Source organism: Suncus etruscus, chromosome 12, assembly GCF_024139225.1.
Source record: "Suncus etruscus isolate mSunEtr1 chromosome 12, mSunEtr1.pri.cur, whole genome shotgun sequence".
NCBI classification, from domain to species: Eukaryota; Metazoa; Chordata; class Mammalia; order Eulipotyphla; family Soricidae; genus Suncus; species Suncus etruscus.
Window position 1 is genome coordinate 72,045,961 of NC_064859.1, and position 19,801 is coordinate 72,065,761.

At 41.5% G+C, this 19,801-nt stretch overlaps 1 protein-coding gene across 1 annotated transcript in view; it reads left to right on the forward strand.

Annotated features, from left to right (window-relative positions):
- Positions 1 to 19,581, forward strand: part of RNF144A (ring finger protein 144A) — a 138,124-nt gene extending 118,543 nt beyond the window's left edge. The window contains exons 7-9 of the mRNA XM_049784555.1: positions 1,721 to 1,868; positions 7,437 to 7,526; positions 19,216 to 19,581. Of these exons, the coding sequence (XP_049640512.1) occupies positions 1,721 to 1,868; positions 7,437 to 7,526; positions 19,216 to 19,347 (370 nt within the window). The 3' untranslated portion in view covers positions 19,348 to 19,581. The remainder of the gene's footprint in view (positions 1 to 1,720; positions 1,869 to 7,436; positions 7,527 to 19,215) is intronic.
- The last annotated feature ends 220 nt before the right edge of the window (positions 19,582 to 19,801 follow it).

A 19,801-nucleotide genomic window follows, 5' to 3' on the forward strand; every position in this document is an offset into this window, starting at 1 on the left:
CTTCCTTCCTTCCTTCCTTCCTTCTTCCTTCCTTCCATCCTTCCTTCCATCCTTCCTTCCTTTCTTCCATCCTTCCTTTCATTCTTCCTTCCTTCCATTCTTCCTTCCTTCCATCCTTCTTTCCTTCCATCCTTCCTTCCATTCTTCCTTCCTTCCATCCTTCCTTCCTTCCATCCTTTCTTCCATTCTTCCTTCCTTCCATTCTTCCTTCCTTCCATCCTTCCTTCCTAATATCCTTCCTTCTCTTTTTTCCTTCCTTCATTCCTTCCTTCCTTCCTTCCTACCTTCCCTCCTTCCTTCTTTCCTTCCTTCCATCCATCCTTCCTTCCTTCCATCCTTCCTTCCATCCTTCCTTCCTTCCTTCCTACCTTCCCTCCTTCCTTCCTTCCTTCCATTTTCCTTCCATTCTTCCTTCCTTCCATTCTTCCTTCCTTCCATCCTTCCTTCCTTCCTTCCATCCTTTCTTCCTTCCATCCTACCTTCCTTCCTTCCATCCTTCCTTTCATCCTTCCTTCCTTCCTTCCATCCTACCTTCCCTCCCTCCTTCCTTCCTTCCTTCCTTCCTTCCTTCCTTCCTTCCTTCCTTCCTTCCTTCCTTCCTTCCTTCCTTCCATTCTTCCTTCTTTTCTTCCTTCCTTCCTTCCTACCTTCCTTCCTCCCTTCCCTCCTTCCTTCCTTCCTCTCTCTTTCTTTCTCTCTTCTTCCTCCCTCCCTCCCTCCCTCCTTCCCTCCCTCCCTCCCTCCCTCCCTCCCTCCCTCCCTCCCTCCCTTCCTTCCTTCCTTCCTTCCTTCCTTCCTTCCTTCCTTCCTTCCTTCCTTCCTTCCTTCCTTCCTTCCTTCCTTCCTTCCTTCCTTTTCTTTCTTGGCCACACTCAATAGTGTCCATAGGTTACTCCTGGCAATCACAAAGTTGTTGGGAATTGAATCCAGATCTGTGATTTGCAAGACAAGAGACTTAGAAGATCCATTATCACTCTGGCTCCTAAAAAGCTTAATTTTGATTCAACCTTTTTTATTTAGGTACTGTGATATATAGTAATTTCAGACAGATAGTGTTCTAACCCCACACCTTCAGAATGTCAGCATCTCTCCATCACTGTCTCAAGATTCAATCTTATCCTTCTCCCCATGGCTCACCCTATTTGAAAATTATTTTTTTAATTCACTTATTATAGCTTAGGGTCAAAAGTTTACAAAAGTGTTAATGTTTAAGGTATTACTATGCAGCTATTGCACATCACCACCTTCAGAGTACTCAAGTTCCTCCGCTACATCCTTCCATATGTTTCATCTAATACACATTTTTATTTATTTTTGATAATATCAAAGTGCATAACATTTTTGGTACTTTGGAATATAAGAAAATATATTCAGAAGTATATAGCATTATCATAATTGTATTATTCAGCTTCTCTGTTATAAAATGTAGATCTGGCTTAATTTTGGTGGATTTTGATATTCTTCATTCTTCAACCCCTTATAAATTTGGTGCCAGTAATCTAATCCAGGGTGTCATGTGTACAAGACACATTCTCTACCACTGAGCCACAACCTGGCCCCAATGTCATTCATCCCACATTCACCCTTCAATCAAAATGACAGTCACACTTTTTATGATCCTTTCTCCTGAGATTAAGTTTCTTCCAATTTGTTTTATTTGATAACATGTGATCCAACTTTTGCAGTCCCTCCAATCACCATGATGGACTCTTTCCCACAGCTCTTCCTTTAAGCTGGAGGAGGATGATGCACCCATCAAGCGTTGCCCCCAATGTCGGGTTTATATCGAGAGAGACGAGGGCTGTGCACAGATGATGTGCAGGAGCTGCAAGCATGCCTTCTGCTGGTATTGCCTCGAATCTCTAGACGTGAGTAGAGTTTTGAACTTGACCGTGTTCAAGTCTGTGATTTTGGGGTTTTGACTTGGAGTGGGAAACAAGACTTGCCATTTCCTACTAAACTTAGAGAATGTTCTGTGAAACTGAAACACATTATTCAGTGTGTTTTCTATACTTATGAGGATACAAATTTGTGAAGTACAGTGGTTGGTTGCTTAGAAGACAATCATTAATATGGGAGTCACTAGGAGTGAAAGGCCAGCTCAGGCTTGGGAATTAGTCTGTGATCCTAAGTATGTTGGATCTATAGGGATATTTAATGTTTCCCTGGCTAGGCCAGAAGCCATAGACTGGGAACTGGCATTCCAGACACAGGCACATTTTTTCTTCACTTTTCTGGAGGCTGATGTCTGAGATCAGGGATACTGGTTTATAGAAGCTACCTTCTCTCTGTGTTCTTATATGTGGAAGGAAAGAAAATCTGACCAGTCTCCTCCTTCATATGGACACTAATAATAACTCCACCATCGAGATTTCACCTCATAGATGGGGACCTTAAATTACCAACACTGAGTGGATCAGAAATTTAACATGTATAAGTGGGGTGGTGACAAGAAGGGATGACACATAAGCCTCAGTCCACAGCCATGACTGTTAGTAAAGATCAGCCAGAAATGAAAGCAGAATGTTAGGTTGCACCATTAGGCTTGGGGTCAATTTCTGCTGTGATGTCCATGTCATCTGCAGTGATGAATAACAGACGCACTTGCTGCTATTTGGCTAAATGGAAATTTCTAGCCTCTGATAGTCTCCTTTTCCACAGCAGCTGAGTGTTCTTCAAGCATTCAGCTCCCAGGTGTCTCTGGGTTCAGCCCTGCTCAGTGTTGGCCTCTCCTTTGAGTGCTCCTGACATTCATTATTTTCTGGAGCATCAAGTTATGATGCATCTAATGCTGCTTTTCTATTTCCAGTTCTCCTTTTTCACCCATGCAAAGATTTCATTTTGACTTTGCTCTTAGGAGAGTGTGTTTGTTAGAGAAGTCTTTGTAAATAGGTGCTGTGGAGTAAAAACAGAACTGGTGATGTATCAAATTATTTATTCATGTGTTGGCACCTGTCTCTGGTATAATAAAGGTGGGAGTATCCGGTACCTCCTGTGTTATAATGGTTTGTAAGGCTCCTCTTGCTGTAATCCAACCCCAGGAGAATGGGCTTGGAGCAACATTGGAGTGAAGAATTAATAATCCAAGCCAGGCTTGAGGGTGAAAAATTTAGGATTGGAAGGTCTGAAGCCCACCAAAACAATACATTTTTATTCCCCTTCAATCCAACCCAGGCCAGGGAAGGGTCTAGTAACAGACAAAGTACCTCACCACTCTTTTTGGTAAGCTTCATATTGTGAGTTGGTCCTTTCAGCCTCATCTCTATTATCTCTAGATATTATTGCAATACTGTTTTTTATTTTTCTTAAACTCCACAGGTAAGACCATTCTGTATCTATCTCTCTCTCTGTCTTATTCACTCAGCAAAATAGTTTTCATGTCCATCCATGTATAGGAAAATGAGTGGTGAGTGTAGTTAGAGAAATAACTACACTAACAACTATCATGAAAATGGTAGTGAGTGAGAGAAATAGAATGCCATGAAGACAGGCAGGGGGATGGGGAGGAGGAAGATGGGGGGGCATTGTTGGTGGGAAGGTTGCTCTAGTGAAGGGGGTGTACTTTATATGACTGAAACACATGTTTGTAACCATGGTGCTTAAATAAATATATTTATTAGGAAAAAAAGTACCAATATGGAGTTAATGCAGTCTAGGTGGTTTGTTTTTTTTACATTTCAAAAATCTTGATGAAGTGCTAAGGAAAAGTTGGACTTGTATTGGAATAAAATAAGGTGTGACCTAACAATGTTCTAATTAAAATAAAGTGGCTTTGGGGCAAAACCATTTTGACCTTTACAGGCGTTTCTATTTGTTAACTGTCTGAAATAGAAAACCCATGTCTGGATGTTTCTAAAGAAGCATCCTCTGAGTGCCTTGCAGATCAGCTCAATTTAGCTAAAAGCATGAACTCTGACTAGGGAGAAGAAGAAAGTACTCCCAGCCCAGGGTGAAGTGGGAGAACTGGGAAGGACAGGCCTGCAGTGTCATTGATGATGAGTGTCTCCTTGAAATGGAATATTAAGTAAATTGCAAGTTTGTGATCTAAAGGCCTCTTTCAAAGAGCTGAATAGAAGGTTTCTTTGGGGTTTATTTATTTTGCAAAGCCCCTTGTTTCTTTATTAACATTAAGAAATTAAATTAACAGGGATTTGACTTTGTGTCTCTGAACAAATGTCTGGGAAATGCTACCATTTTTCTTCTGTGGTCATTTTTATCTTAGCAAGCTTAGTAAGTTGTTTTGACAAAGTTAACTCTTTTTCTTAACCTAAGTCCAGTTCAGCTCATTTTCTGACCTTAGGTCATAGGAAGCCAATCATCAAAAAGATGATTTCTGAAGCTTTACGAAGTCCTTCAAAGCCTGATTGCATATATGTAGGAATGTTTTTCCCTTACAATATCCCAACTATTTTTGAAAGCAGTGACAGCCTACTATCAAATGTTCAGACAGTGACATTTCCCTGTCTTCCCAAAGGGGAAGAAAACATGGTACCAAGTTCAATTCATACATTCTCAAATTCAGAGCCAGGAGATGGCTCTGAGCACAGCCCATTGCAGTCTAAAAACATAAAAGAGAAAAAAAGGTTGACAAGAGGGGCTGATTTCTGTAATCAGTGTGCCTCTCCATGGCATGAGAGGGAAACTCCACTGCCTATTTTCTGGCACATAGAGCAGTTTTCATGCTCTGATCTCTAAAGAACTCTATCTGGCTCACTGAATTCTAAAACTGGGTCCCCTGCCTATGGCTTAGCTGCCAGACCCAAAATCCTCTCTGTATTCTCTTTCTGAAAGGCTTAGACTGTTCTGATTTGCTTCCTAATGGAAGACTTTTAGAAAACGATGCCCTGGCTCTCTATGGTACTTTCTGAAGCAAAGGGGATTTCTTCTTGGGCAGTTCATCAAAGATAACAGTGGTCATGATTTTAGACCAGGTTTAAGACAAGGCTAGAAATGCCTTTCTGGGAGAGGAAGATATTTTATTTGTTTTCCTCTGCTACAAGTTTCCCTGCCTGAGATAATCTCCTACCTAGGTTGGCATGGGAAGTGCCAGCTATTTAGAGAGCATCCTTCTTGGGTCTGTCCTGCTTTGTGTCTGTCCTTATAGAATCAGAAATCCAGATTTTCCTCTGCTTCTGAACTAGTAATAAAACATATTCATGGCATATAATTGTGAGAGACACTTTCTCCAGTCAATTACTGATGATTCATTTTGCCTAATACAACCCATAATTTTTGCCCAATGGTTTTCTTATTCTCCCCCCCCCCAAGAATAAGCCCAGAAGGTTCAACTATCATTCCCCTCAAATATCCCAGAATAATAAGCAAACATTCTTCTGATTTGTCAGACTCTCAAATTCAGGTCTTTCTGTTAGGCCAGGCTATTTCAAGTTAATTTTACACTTAAGCTCAAACCTTCACTCAAACATTCCTGAGTAGAATTGTTCATAGAAATTTATTTTTATCATGGGATATCTCAGTTGATTGTAATGATTGCTGATTTCTACCTGCTGGTTCTATTGTTTCTGTTTCCACCCAGGGGATTAATGAAACTTCTCTGAACAATAGAAGGGAAAATGGTCTGGTCTAAGAAATGCATTAAAGATCCATTGAAGGTCTATTGTCTAGACCTTCAGCAATGTACATGCCATCATGATTCAATTCTGGGTACCCTGTCCATAAAAACAGGAGAGTAGTTTTCCAGGGAGAAAGAAGGTGCTGCTGAAAAAAGGTTTCATTATGGGCAAGATGAGTTATGGGTCTGAGTTATCCTAGTTCTGCAATCGGGGTGATATCCAGGGCAGTTTTAGCAATCAAGCAGTGTCTATGACCTTGAAAGCCTGGGGCCCAATGCCCTGTGAAATTTGCCCAGTTTGTAGTTCAGAAATTAAATTCAAAAAGTAACTTTGAGAGCCTAGGTTGTTGAGAAATCTGAAAAAAATGAGGCCTAGCCATGCAGTCAGGAATCTCAGTGAAGAGAACAAGTAAGTTTCAATGTTTAGAAAATGGAGGAGAGAATTCACCAAAGACTAAAGATCCAGGAAGCCCTTCCTAAAAGTCAGAGTTCAGCCTGAATTACACTGGGCCCAGGTCACTTGTGATATCATCTTACCAAAGAGAGTTGACTAAAGGGAGACAGATCCAAACACCTTCCCATAAGATTTCTTGCTCCTACACAGTAAAAACCTTTCCTGAGGTTCTGCTGTATGTTCAGACACCCAGAGGTCTCACCTGTGAAAGCAGCAGTGCCTTTCTGTGCTCCAGGCTGATTTTAAGGGCCAGTCAATAGCCCCTCTGTCCTGCCCTCTCTGCTGAAACAGTGGACTCTGAACTTATTTACTCTTTCATTATAAAGTGATTATTTACAGTTATACTCATGAATTTGGTGCCTCCCCTCCTTTGTGCATTTCACCAACAACAGAAAAGAGGTACTGTCAGTTTTAGGAAAAAGGACAATTTGTAGAAAAACTCTATTTCTGGGCTGGTCACATAACTCAGAGCACATGTTTTCTTAGTGGAAGCCCTAGGTTTGATCCCTGGCACCTTAGAGTTCCCCAACACTACTATGTGAATTACCTCAATAAAAATGAACAGAAGTCTAGTCCTGCAAGAAGAATAGATCCTTAGTGAGGATGTGGGTGCCAATCCTGAACCAAGAAACTTGGGAAAAGATATGAACTTTTGTGGGAGATCCCAGTTCCAGGACGCTGACAATGTATGAGGATAGGTTGTCTTGGGTAAGTGGTTGCATGTCAAAGGCCACTAAGTACTGGAGGGCACAGAATTGGGCTGTTTTCTGGGAGTTGACAGGAAAGTATAGGAAACAATGCTTTCTTCCAAGATTGTTTGAAGGAATGAAAACATTCATTGATCTGCCAAGAGAAGGCACTTTACAGTAAAAACAAAACAACAACAACAACAACAAACTGCTGGTGAAGGATTGACCAGAATTAAAGCAAACTGTCCAATTCAGGAATCGTACTGCCAGGCAACAGGAAGGGGCAAGAAAACAAGGATTCTGGCAAAACAACCACAGGGCCAGCAGTATAGAGTATAAACAGAACTTCTGACCTACTTGTGTAAAAGCCCTGCATCAGCACAAGATCCTCTGTCCTAGGAATCCTGAGCCAGCCTCTTCTGCGCCTAGAAGCTCATGACGAGCCTTTCAAGCTCATGACGAGCCCGGGAGCAGCGCTCCCTCTAGTGTCCAAGATGGATATGGACACTCCAGGAGCAGGAACTGGGTCTGAGCAGCACCAGCTGGCTGGCAGGAGAAGCAATGGGGTGGCCTGTTGTCCCTTGTGTTCCTGTTACATTTACTGTCTCATGTCCTCATTCACAACCCTTGCCAAAAAGAAAAAAAAAATTTGGTTCAGGCAGGAATGATTCACTAAACTGGAAGAAATTTCTCATCAATGTTTCTTTCTCTTCCTTCCCAGGATGATTTCCTCTTGATCCATTATGACAAAGGTCCCTGCCGGAACAAGCTGGGTCACTCCCGAGCATCTGTGATCTGGCATAGGACACAGGTAGGAGTCAGCTCACTTAGATTTTGATCTGAGAGAAAGTGAACGAGAGAGAGAGAGAGAGAGAGAGAGAGAGAGAAAGGGAGAGAGAGTATGATTGTGTGTATATGCATATTTTATAGAGGCTGATTTTTTTTTCTTTTTTTTTTTTTTTTTTTTTTTTTTGGTTTTTGGGCCACACCCGGTAACGCTCAGGGGTTACTCCTGGCTATGTGCTCAGAAGTTTGCTCCTGGCTTGGGGGACCATATGGGACACCGGGGGATCGAACCGCGGTCCGTCCAAGGTTAGCGCAGGCAAGGCAGGCACCTTACCTCTAGCGCCACCGCCCGGCCCCTATAGAGGCTGATTTTTAAACAGCAGGTTTTAGATGCATGCACTTCACTTGTGGCACTGGTAATGCTTTAGAGATAAGCCTTCCATAACCTGATTGAAGAGAGCTTTTATAGAGGCCCCGAGGTCAGCACAGGAAAGGCACAAAAGGAGTTGTAGAAGGGGGTGGAAGAAAAAGGGTCCATGCACAGTACCATGGTGTATTCAGAATTCACAGGCCATATGTGGTAATATTGACACTTTCAACATCTATGCATCTCTTAATGTGTACCGGAGTCTATTCTAGACCTAGTTTGGTGAATAAAGTAGAGGTGTTATTTTTTCTTCTGGAAAATTTCATGCAGCAGCAGAGATAGTACATCAGCAGCAAATGCCTTTATGAAGTCAGGCAGCTGTGTGATGGGACCTCTCAGTGTGAGGCCTGACTGGCCACTGGAGATGGTACTTGTGCTGAGTACCATGTGGCAGAGGAGTTGACTGTGCAGGGAAGTGGGATGAGCAGAGAGGATAATCCTGCAGAGTGAGGCACAGAAAAGTGAGAAAATTCTGCATATATTCAGAGAGAGAACACAGTCCAGAGGGTGAGTAGGACCTTGAGCAGAGATCCACAAGGCAGCAGGAGTGAGAAGAGTTCATGTCAGCTCTCTGGGCTTCACTTTGGCTCAGTGGCAGCCAAGAGCACATTAGCAGGAAGAGCCTTAGAGCTACAGTAAGAAAGAGTCTGTTTGTTTGTTTGTTTGTTTGTGCTCAGAGGTTACTCCTGGTTATCTGCTCAGTAATAGCTCCTGGCAGGCTTGGTGGACCATGTGGGACGCCAGGATTCGAACCAACCACCTTAGGTCCTGGGTCAGCTGCTTGCAAGGCAAACGCCACTTTTCTATCTCTCTGGCAAGAAAGAGTCTTGAAGTTCCTTGTAACCTATCCTGTCTCAATGCTCAAAAGGTGCTGAGGAATAGGGGCAAATTTACTTATACTACTTACCCACAAACTCTAGCCCAGTGAATTGTGCATTTTCAATGGACTGAATTGTAGTGTATCTAAATTGTATGTCAACAAAGCAAAACAAAGCCAATTTGAGGACCAGAGTGAACCAAAGGCGTATTTGCTGACCTTGGCTTGAAGATTTGATTTTGACACATTCACTATCTTTTTCCTCTCTGCTGGCTCCCTGTCCTCTGTGCTAGCCTCCTAATTTTAAATTTAGTTCCTAAGTCAGCTGTAACAAAGTACCCTTAATTGGGTGGAACAGATTAAGCAGTTTTCTCATAGTTCTGGAGGCAAGAAGTCAGAATAAGGGTGTTGGTGAGGCCTGTGTCCAATGGAAGACTCTGAAGAGCCTTCCTGCCCAGAGCTCTACTCAAACCTGCAGCTTTGCCTGCAAGTCTTGCTGATCCAGGGCTTACAGATGTATTGTCTAGTCCTCCTTCTGTCCAGGTTGTCTTTCCTCAACATAGGTTCATATCTGAATCCATGTGTGCCATTTGATGAAGATACCAGATGATGATTCACCCAAATAATTCCATTTAAGCTTAAAGTCCTTTACTTCAAGTTCAAGACACTATTTATAAAGGACCAAGAGTGTGGACTCCGGCATGCACTCTTGGAAAGAGAAATTTTAAACTATAACAACATCTGCCCCACCCTTCTTACAGCATAGATCACAAGGCCAAGTGCCCATTGGTGCTTGTTACTCTCATGCTAATAGGGAGGAAGTCAATTATTTCATGAAGCAGTTTCCTTTGCATTGCTACTGCATGCATGCAAGTCACTGTACATAACTGCACTAAAGGTGAGAGCCATGTGGAACATGAAATCACTCTGTCTCACCTGGGCCTTTTCTAGGATATTATGACTTATAACCCACCATCACATGCATAGATTTATATTGTTATGTTGGTTTATGTCTCATCAGAGACAGATCATCTCAACCCATTAGGCATCAGCTGAGGTGGACATTTTGTGAAGACTTTCTTCTCTCCCAGCATCATGATCATTGATTCGCAGCTGTTCCACTGGTCCTAATAAGCAGGAGCATCCACTGGAAATCCTTATGTGTCCTTTCTTGTGGCTTGTGCTGCTTAACAACATGGTGTCTGGTGCCAAGGCTAACTCTATAGGAGAGAGTGGGAACAAAGAAGAAATTATGTCACACTTTCTGAGATTCCTGAGCTGCCTGATTTCTGTCTTAGTTACCATGCAGATTTATATATCAGGGTCAAGACATTTGTTTCCAGGGATCTTTGCAACCCTGAGTTCTGGTCATTGCCATTGAGAAATCAGAAATATTGAGATAAGGATTCATATACTCTTTATATATTGAAGATGTACCCTGGAAACACTTGTTCACTGCTTCCTGTATTATCAGGTGGCAAGATTGAAAAGCTGCTTGCCAAATGCAGGGTATTGAGCTAGAATCTGAAACCCTTGGTATAAGACACTCTGGTCACAGGTGGCTCTCACTGGTAACAGGATTGAACAAGTGCAGGTCATCATCACAAAGTGCATGGATTTCTGGAGATAAAGACAAAGCTTTTACACAATGCAATATTGGATTTCGGGCTAGCAGTGAAATATGAGAGATTCATCAGTAACTAAGGCAAAATGAAGGGTATTGCATGACCTAGAAAAGCCTGTGAAGTCCACAGCAAAGCAGGCACAATGTTGCTACAAGAAACTCTCTCACAGCTTCACTTTGGATGGTTCAGAACCAATTTCCAGCACAAGAGAATAAAGGTCCATCACCCAAAGGCACTTCCATTGTGTATCATAATTAGTTTTCCATCCGAATCACCAGAATAGCTGTTAGAAGTATTCATTTCCCCTGTGAGTCTTCTTACTTTTAGATCAAACTGGCATCCTCCTCCCTCATCAATCTACAAATGGGCTTGTTGTTTGGGATCTGCTTATGATCTGACTGCTGAATGATTTTGTACATGACATTCACTTTGTATTTACTCCAAAGCCTCTTAAGCAGCGAGGCTGATGCTATTATCTCCCATCTATTTACTTATGAATCTGAGTGTCTTTGTGAACTCAGAAATCTATCCTGGTAGAAGCTAGAGTTCAGCACATGATCTGGAACAGGGAGAGCCTGATTCTATGGCCTGGTTGTCTATTTCAACAGCCAGTACCTCTTTTCTCCTCTTGGGGGCCAGAAACTCCAGCTGGGATGCCCCCGCTCTGTTCTCCTCTGGCTATTACTTACCCTTCCACTGGCAGCTCAGCCCATCCGCATTCTCTCTTCTCTACTGTCAAGTTATGGGTATAACATTCTTTCTATGCAAAGTTTTTCCAGGTTGCTACCAGAGAATAGTTTCCTCATACATCATCAGAATTTAAACAGTTTTTTCTGCCTCTTAACACATTTTTTGATATTTCACTTAAAAAAATATAATGCCCTTGAGTCTGTTTTATCTCTTGTACCAGATAAACACAGCTTTATTTTTTTTCTCATCATTGTACATTTTACCGGGTCCTGTGCTTGAGACAAAAAAAAAGGCAACCTCATAAATAATACTTGTATATGAGGATAAATGCTCAATTTATCAATTTAGCTTCTCCTCTTACTGTTTTGCTGCTTCCTCTGCAGATATGTGTTCTTGCAAGGCCCCCCTCATTCTTGGTTCTTGAATGAATTTTTACACTTCTGTAGGGATAGAAGGAAAAGAGGGCTGCTTTGTGGGACCACCTTCTCCTGGGGTTTTGTGCAAGTTACTCACGCTTTGGTTTGGTTCCTTGCAGTGCACAATGAGACTCAGTGGCCAGCAAAGAACAGGCAGCAGGGTTTAGTTAAAGGGGAACTACTCATTCACTCAATAGGGGAAACATTTATAACCTAGTTAAAAAATAAAAAAAACAAAACTCTTTAGACCTTGAGCAATTGTGTTTTATACCAGGGAAGTATATAAGCATGGCAAAGTGTGATAGGTGATTATTTGAGGCAGATTTGATGGAGGCTTACTCTATTTAAGCCCCCTGAACTTATTTGGCCTCAGATTTGTCTGGTGCTTAGAAATGGCGACAAGAAAGAGGTTATTTGGGGAGTATACCTGGTTTTGTGGTTTCTCAAGTGTACCCTGCCACCTTGTACATTCTCCAGCTACTACTGGATGGCATTTTGCTCCCAAGGGCAGCAATTTGAATGAAAACCAACAGAGAGCAAGCAAACATTGTCCTGTTCTGGGGAGCTTTTTAGTGAAACAATAGAAGCATTTGTTCAAAGAAGAAACTTTGAGACGTTTTCTCAAGACTGGCCATAAAATATCACCATGAAGTTTCTGAAATTAGAGATCACAGAGAAGACATTTGAGGCAGGCACAGCATAAACAGAGACCAGAATGTAATTCCAGGATTCAAAATGGAAGATTTTGAGGTACCATGCAGAGTATGCACAACAAGGGTTAGTATTATGTTTAGACTCGGAGAGAGTGTAGTGTGCCAGACTGTGTATAGAAGGCATCTTGTGGTACTAGGAGCTGAAGGAAGTTTTTTGAGAAACAATTAATGCATAGGCAGACACAGCCTGGATGTTCTACTTGGCCATTCTTTCTTTCCAAGAATCAGGCCTCAACCCTCATTTTGCTTCATCATCATCTATCTATGAAGCAAAGTCACAAACTTAGTGTCCTCTGTGAAGAACCTATTCAAGAATCTCTTTTCTTTCTTTCTTTCTTTCTTTTTTCTCTTTCTTTCTTTCTTTCTTCTTTCTTCTTTCTTTCTTTCTTTCTTTCTTCTTTCTTTTCTTTCTTTCTTTCTTTCTTTCTTTCTTTCTTTCTTTCTTTCTTTCTTTCTTTCTTTCTTTCTTTCTTTCTTTCTTCCTTCCTTCCTCCTTCTTTCCTTTCCTTCCTGCCTTCCTTCCTTCTTTCCTTCCTTCCTTCCTTCCTTCCTTCCTTCCTTCCTTCCTTCCTTTCTTCCTTCCTTCTTTGTTCTTCTTCCTCCCCCTTCTTGCTACACTTTTTTCCTTTTCCTTCTCTTCTCAGGGTTTTCAAGCAACATTTAAGGCTCTGTACAATCCCGCAACCTCCACCTCCATGCAACCTAATCCTTTAAAAGCTTTGAGCAGTGGCATCTCAATTTGCTTGAAGTAGAAATGCAGAGTGCCATGTATCCTATGCAAAACCATGCACACTCATAGTATGTCTTCTCCCTCTGTCACTACCACATACATATATGTCAACCTTATGGCTTCTTTTCTTCGATTTCTGTTCTGTATGCTAAGTCTTTGGTCTTGACCCACCAGGTTAGTTGGTAACCCTACAAATGAGTGAAATTAATGAATTTTCTAAACAAATAGCATATAAGTTACATTCCAATCAGTTTCAGGTTTTACAACCCTTGGAAATGCTTCTCCATTGTCTGCTAAAGGATTTGACCAACTCAGCCTCAACCCATACAGAAAGGGCTCTGAATTTGGGATTCTTATGACACACAAACTTTTGGGGGTTGTTTTAATCCAGTTTGTTTATTATCCAAACTTTCTACTTATTCATCACTGAAGTAATGAAGTTTGATTTAAATCATTTTAAGAGCTTTTTCAGAAGTGTAGCACAAGTCCTTCAGAGTACTGTAGGCTGCTTTCAATATGTTAATGAGAGTAATAATATTATTTTAATATTATCAATGAATCATTGTCATTAATCTTATAATATTTTTTCTTCTTAACCTTTCAAATGAACTTTTCTAATCTGAGAGCTTATCAGGAAGAGACATGTTTTCTCCATCATATAAAGACATTTTGCTATTCAATTGTGTCCTACAAGAGACTGCTGGGGGTTGTAGGGGAGAAGAATGGCTTTTGCTGAGGCTAGTAACAAATACTCTGGAAACTGGATACTTCCTGAGGCCTCCAGGTATGAACTCAGCCCAGTCTTAGCTCAGGGTGGGCACAGTTCCATTCTCTAGAGTGCCTATATAGATGTAACAGGCTGGCTGACTATTTCCCAGTAGGGAAATGGGCTGAAAGGACAAAAGAAAATGTGTTTTTTCCTTTGCAGTGCAAAAGGAAGAAGGCAGTGTGGGTAAAATTCACTCTAGTCATGGGTAGATACACTTAAAACTAAAGGAAGTTCCCAGGGCTCTGATGCATGATGACTGGTTTTCTGGAATAGTCACAGCAGTACTATCAAGAGGAGTGTGCAGAAAAGTCAGGGCCAATACATTCCACCATGGTGACTCTGCAGGTATTATTAAATGACACACGGTCCACACTGCACAGTCAGAGCCTGCCAAACAAACACACACTACCTCTCAGTCCCACTGTTCCATCTCTTAATAGCACGCTGCCTTGCTTATGAGCCAACACAGAAAAGGTCAGTGCCAGGAGTTTAGATGCCAGGAGTTTTGCTGATTTTCTTTCATGGGTATTTTTAAAATCCTGTTAGCTAAAAATTACCAGTAGTGTTAGTATCTATGATTTTGATGTACGAAGTTAATACATTTGTTTTTCACAACCATACATTCTGTTCACATGCTGTTGCTCTTGACTTCATCTCCATCTCACCTTTGGTGAGTTCCTAGAATGGGTGCAATTCTGTGTTCAGTACCAGCTCGTCATCCACAAGGCCTCTAGGACCCATTTTTAACACAGGACCCTTCTCCCTGACTGTGGTCTTTCTCTATTTCATGCTCACATTCCCTTGTTTGATTGACAGTCCTCAGGCCTGATTTTCCCCTACCTCCTGCATGCCCAGATACGCATTTTTTTCTCCATTCTGCTCTTGCCCCCTTCCCTTGAATTTCTACACTTTAATTCTAACATATTTGTGGCTTTTATTTTGCTTTTGTTGGACAACCACTGCCCATGCTGAAGAAGTCAGGTTGGCCGCATGGCAAGGGAAGTGCCATTCCCGCTGTACTATACCTCCAGCCCCTGTGTTCTCATCTGTGTCTCTGCTACATTCCCACTAGCTGAATTTCTGCTGGATAAGATGCCTCCATCAGTATGTTATCCTGAATTTCCAAGATTTGGTTTGTGTGTGTCTCTGTGTATATGTGTTAATGTGTATGTATTAAATCTGTATTTGTACGAAATTTTATCTCTGCTTCATTACAGGTCTGTCTTTCTTCAACTCTCCAAGGAATAAAATATATTCTTGGTTTTCCTTTTGTTGTTGTATTTTTTGGGCCACACCCATTTGATGCTCAGGGGGGTTACTCCTGGCTAAGCACTCAGAAATTTCCCCTGCTTGGGGGGACCATATGGGACACTGGGGGATCGAACCATGGTCCTTCCTTAGCTAGCGCTTGCAAAAAAGGCAGACACCTTACCCTAGCCCTCCACAGCAGGCCTACCTCAACAGGCCCCCCCGTTTTTTGTTTTTTAAAATTTTTTTTGGCTCATACCCAGCATTGATCAGGTGTTACTCCTGACTCTGTGTGCTTTTTCAGAAAATTGCGTCCTGGCAGGCTCGGCAGGGACCATATGGGAGTCAAGATTCAAACCTGGGATTCATCCTGGGGTCAGCAGCATGCAAGACCCTACCACCTCATTAATGCTATCACTCCAGCCCTATTATTCTTGTTTTTTTTTTTCCTAAGATGTGTGTGCTACAATTCAATAAAAGAAAATCATCCATTTGGCAGAAAAAGGGAGAACTATATAAGAAGAATGAGTCAACCAGTGAATATTTAATGTAAACTAGCAACTGCTTAATAGTTAAGCTATTGAGTTTTTTAATCTAACACAATGTTTACTGGCATCAGAGTTCTAGTTCACAAAGACTTTGCCTTAGACACAAATGCGTCTTCATGCACACACACTCTTACAAACACAGAGACATGTGATAGCTTGTGTTTAATAATCAGCCATGGTCTGGTAGGATGGAAGCTTTTTCGGTAGTGTTGATCGTTGGTGATGTGAACTCTCTGATCCTGATTTTCTAGCTGCCAATGTGATGCCACTGAATGGAGAATTGATGAGGCATGAGGGCTGCTCAGAGCATGCATACTGCTACCCCCCCATTCTTACCCTCCTCCTCCTCATCCCAGCCTCTGCCTCATGTACTCATGTGCTTGATCAGTGCCATGGCCATAGTTCCATGGCAGCTTCAGTTCCCCTTACATGGTTGTTATGGGTCTCCTTATGAACATATATTTGACATTGACTCTAAGACCAATGTTAGTTTGTGGATGAGACTCATAGAGATTCCCAAACTGTGCTGTGCCCTAAAGTTGTTTACAACTTTAAAGTTCGGAAAAATCAGCCTAAAGTATTTCCTGTTACTTTAATAAGCCTCCTAATTTATTGCCATGTTGCATCATGATTTCCTCTGAAGCCTGGAATTCTTCCAGCTCTCTCTCTCTTTCTCTCTCTTTCTCTCTCTCTTCTCTCTTTCTCCTCTCTCTCTCTCTTTCTCTCTCACTCTCTTACTCTCTTACTCTTATGTCCATAATCAGCTTTTGATCCTAACATACTCAGTGATTATATTTGTTATGTGAGATGTGTTTTTTATTCTTTTCTTTACTGGTGGATGTCTAACTTCCAGCACTATCAGTGACCTCTCATAACCAAAGGCAATGGGTTGGACAATCTGTGTACTAAGACAAGATATCAAGAGGGCTGTGTTGTGAATCAGAGATGATGTCTTACTCTATGACTAAGCCAGTCTAAGACTGGCTTCAAGGACTTAGCTGTTTTGACTGCACAAAATCCCTGACTTCTTCAGCATGGACAGTGCTGTTTAAGTAGTCTGAGATTACATTAGAGTGCAGCTGAGATAAGTAACACATTTCTGCATGTTTTATATATTCTGAAATACCAGTGTGCCTGTGATTTTAACAAAGCATGATCTGAATTCACACTGAAAAACTCTACCACTGACATTATGTGCAGACAAATGGACTTAGCCATCTGGGCAGCAACCATGGATCCTTAGTATTAGCACAACTAATTAAAAATGCAGCATGATGTGAGTGTGTTTCTGAAAACTAAAAAAACTAGAAAACTCAAAATATTCTGGTCCATCTGGGTTGCTGTAAAAATGGAAAAGGATAACATTTTTTTTTCTCCGTCTGCATAGGGAAAGTCCAATTCTTATGTCCTGTGTATTTCTCACCTGCATTCCTCCATCCAGATACTTCAGTTGGGTCCCCAGCATGTAGTAGAGCTTCACCACAAGTGACTCCATAGTGCTCATAAATTGGGTGTTGTTTTTTTTGTTTTTGTTTTTGTTTTGTTTTGTTTTTTTTTGCTGGACTCTGATATTTTCTATTTGGCAGAAGCATAGGAGATTTCTGAGGTTAAGGATTATGTCTAATAGTCTTCTCGCATACTAGGGGCCTCAACATAAGCCTAGACTGTCACCTGGACTTCTGACTGGTGGGCTATATAAATAAGAGGTACCTGTGGCCACCTCCTTAAGTTTGACCTGTTGCAAGAACAGCTCACAGGATTCAGCAATGCTTTATTTACTGATTTAATGGTCTGTTATTAAAGGAATTAAGGCACTTGCAACTGACACCAGTTCAATCCTCAAAAGCTCCATATGTTCCTCCTGGGCATCACCAGGATTGATTCCTCAACAGACAAAAGTAAGGTCTTATTATATCTAGATATGGCTCCAAAACTAAAAGTATTGAGAAAAAACAAAGCAAAATGTGAATAAGGATATCGATGGGAGGGCAAAAATGGCTAGGTGTGAGGAAAGAATGTGACAACTCCATGGCCTTTCTGTGCTGGCAAACTTTCCAAAACTCCATATTTTTATCAAATGGGATGTTCTCTGAATTTTGTACTTGATTATTATTGTATGATGATGCTGGCCATTGAACAAGGCAAGTCCTCTATTGTTGGGCACAGTTTTAGCCTTGAACCTTGTACTTTTAGGTTATGTGGAGAGCTTTATCATGAAGCTCTGATGATCATGAACTTCATTTTCCCATCAGTCCTTCTCCCTACTCGAAAGAATGGGGACAAGAGTATAAATATAAGCTTGCCATTATGGCATGATCTTCATGGTGAGCATGACTAGCAGACAACCCACAGAAGCCTCACAGTTGGATCAATGAAACTCAATAACTCAGGATATGACAAGGATTTCAGAAGCCCATGTGAGGAGGGCGACAGAGATCAATTTGGTTGTTCAATCATTTTACCAAAGTAGCAGCTTAATGATTACTAAATTTTATATCTGATGTTGAACCCTTAGAGATACTTTTTTCTCTCTTGTCTTTGATTTACCACTGGGAAAAAACAAGATAAAGAGCAGAGACTTTTTCAAAATTGATTTCTGATATGAATTCCCTGAGCAGCTTTAAAGGTCCCTGATGCCTTTCGAATATTCCTAATGACATGACTGAGTTCCAGACCATATCCATGACAATGACATCAAAAAGAGCCTCTGAGAATAGGGTCGAGGCCTTAGTTTCTTGAAGTGCAGTCAACTTTGAAAACGCCTGCTCTGGAGTAAGACACCAGAGTTAGAATTAAAATCATTTCCCAGCATATTCATCTAAGTTAGACTGAGAATCATGTGCTTAGAACCTTCATGTGTTTATCATTCTGGTCACTAGGTGGGAGTCTAACTCCATCTTTAGAAGTTAATGCTGCTTTGGACTCAAGTTAGTAGGGGAGCAGGCATATTGAGCAGCAAACTCTCTACACCTTTTATTAGCCTGTATTTACTACTTTATTAAACATCATAATTTTAGACAAAACTAAAATGTGCAACTGTCTGGATTTTGGACTTAACCTTCAGGAATGGCATGTGGCAGGCCACTCTTCAATGTACCACACCTTTTCAATGTTCCTTACTTTGCAAATACTTATCCCAGCCTTTCCTAGACACGTTATCGACCTAATATCAGTCAACTTCCTGCTGAAAATGTAATCTCTTCCTCTTTGGGCTCATTTTTACCTGGAACCTGATGGCAATTCCTGTAAAATATATTGTTTTGGGAACACACTTGTAGATACTCGGGGCTTACTCATGTCTCTGTGTTCAGGGATTAAAGGTTGGCAGTATGCAAGGCAAACAACTATATTTGTTGCCTGTTGAAAATATGTTGTTCGTTAAGCAAACCAAACTGGATGCCTGTTAAGGGCAAAGTTTTGTGTTTCTGTGTTTACACACCAACTTGTTATCTAATGCAGGAGATACCTGTTGATTGATGTATAATTGGGTGAATGATTTGGTGCTTAGATGTAAGAGAAAAAAAGAAGAAAAGAGAAAGAAAATAAATATAGGGGAGTGGGAAACGGAAGGAAATGGGTATGGCTGATGGGTGGGTGATGAATAAAGGGATGGATGGAATGAAGCATGACAGGATGAATGCTAGATGGATGATGGATTGAGGGTTTGCACTTCAGTAATAGAATCTATATACATCTCCCTTACTTTCTCCTCCCATGTTTTCTTCTTGCAGGTCGTGGGAATTTTTGCTGGATTCGGGCTCCTGCTCTTGGTGGCCTCACCTTTCCTGCTCCTGGCCACTCCCTTTGTACTTTGCTGCAAATGCAAGTGCAGTAAAGGTGATGATGACCCATTACCCACCTAGAATCAGGCATGATGCTGGAACAAGACCCCTGTTTCTGGGAAGCGTGGCTCACCCCCACCCCACCCCACTGTCTCTCTCACTAAACATCTTTCTTGCCTTATGTGCCCCATTGAGCTTCACAGTGTCACGCCAGATGTCGTGATTTCAGGGACTGATGTCAGAACATTTGTCAAGGCTCCCAGTGCAGTCCACAAGTCATGGGGAAGGCAAGCTGGTGTGGGTAGGGCATTTCCCTCGAAGAATTGGTTCCTGCACCCTTAACAAGGGAGGTCCTGCAAGAAGTACAACAGACAGTTTTCTCCAGGAGGTGATAACTATGAGTGACTGGGGGTTGCTTACGGAACCTTCTGCAGAATGTCATCCTTGTTCTCTATGGCTTCAAGATGGTATCATTTTGCTGAGAGAAGAAGTCTTTTAAGAATTTCAACTCACTTCAGACAGAATCCGATTATTC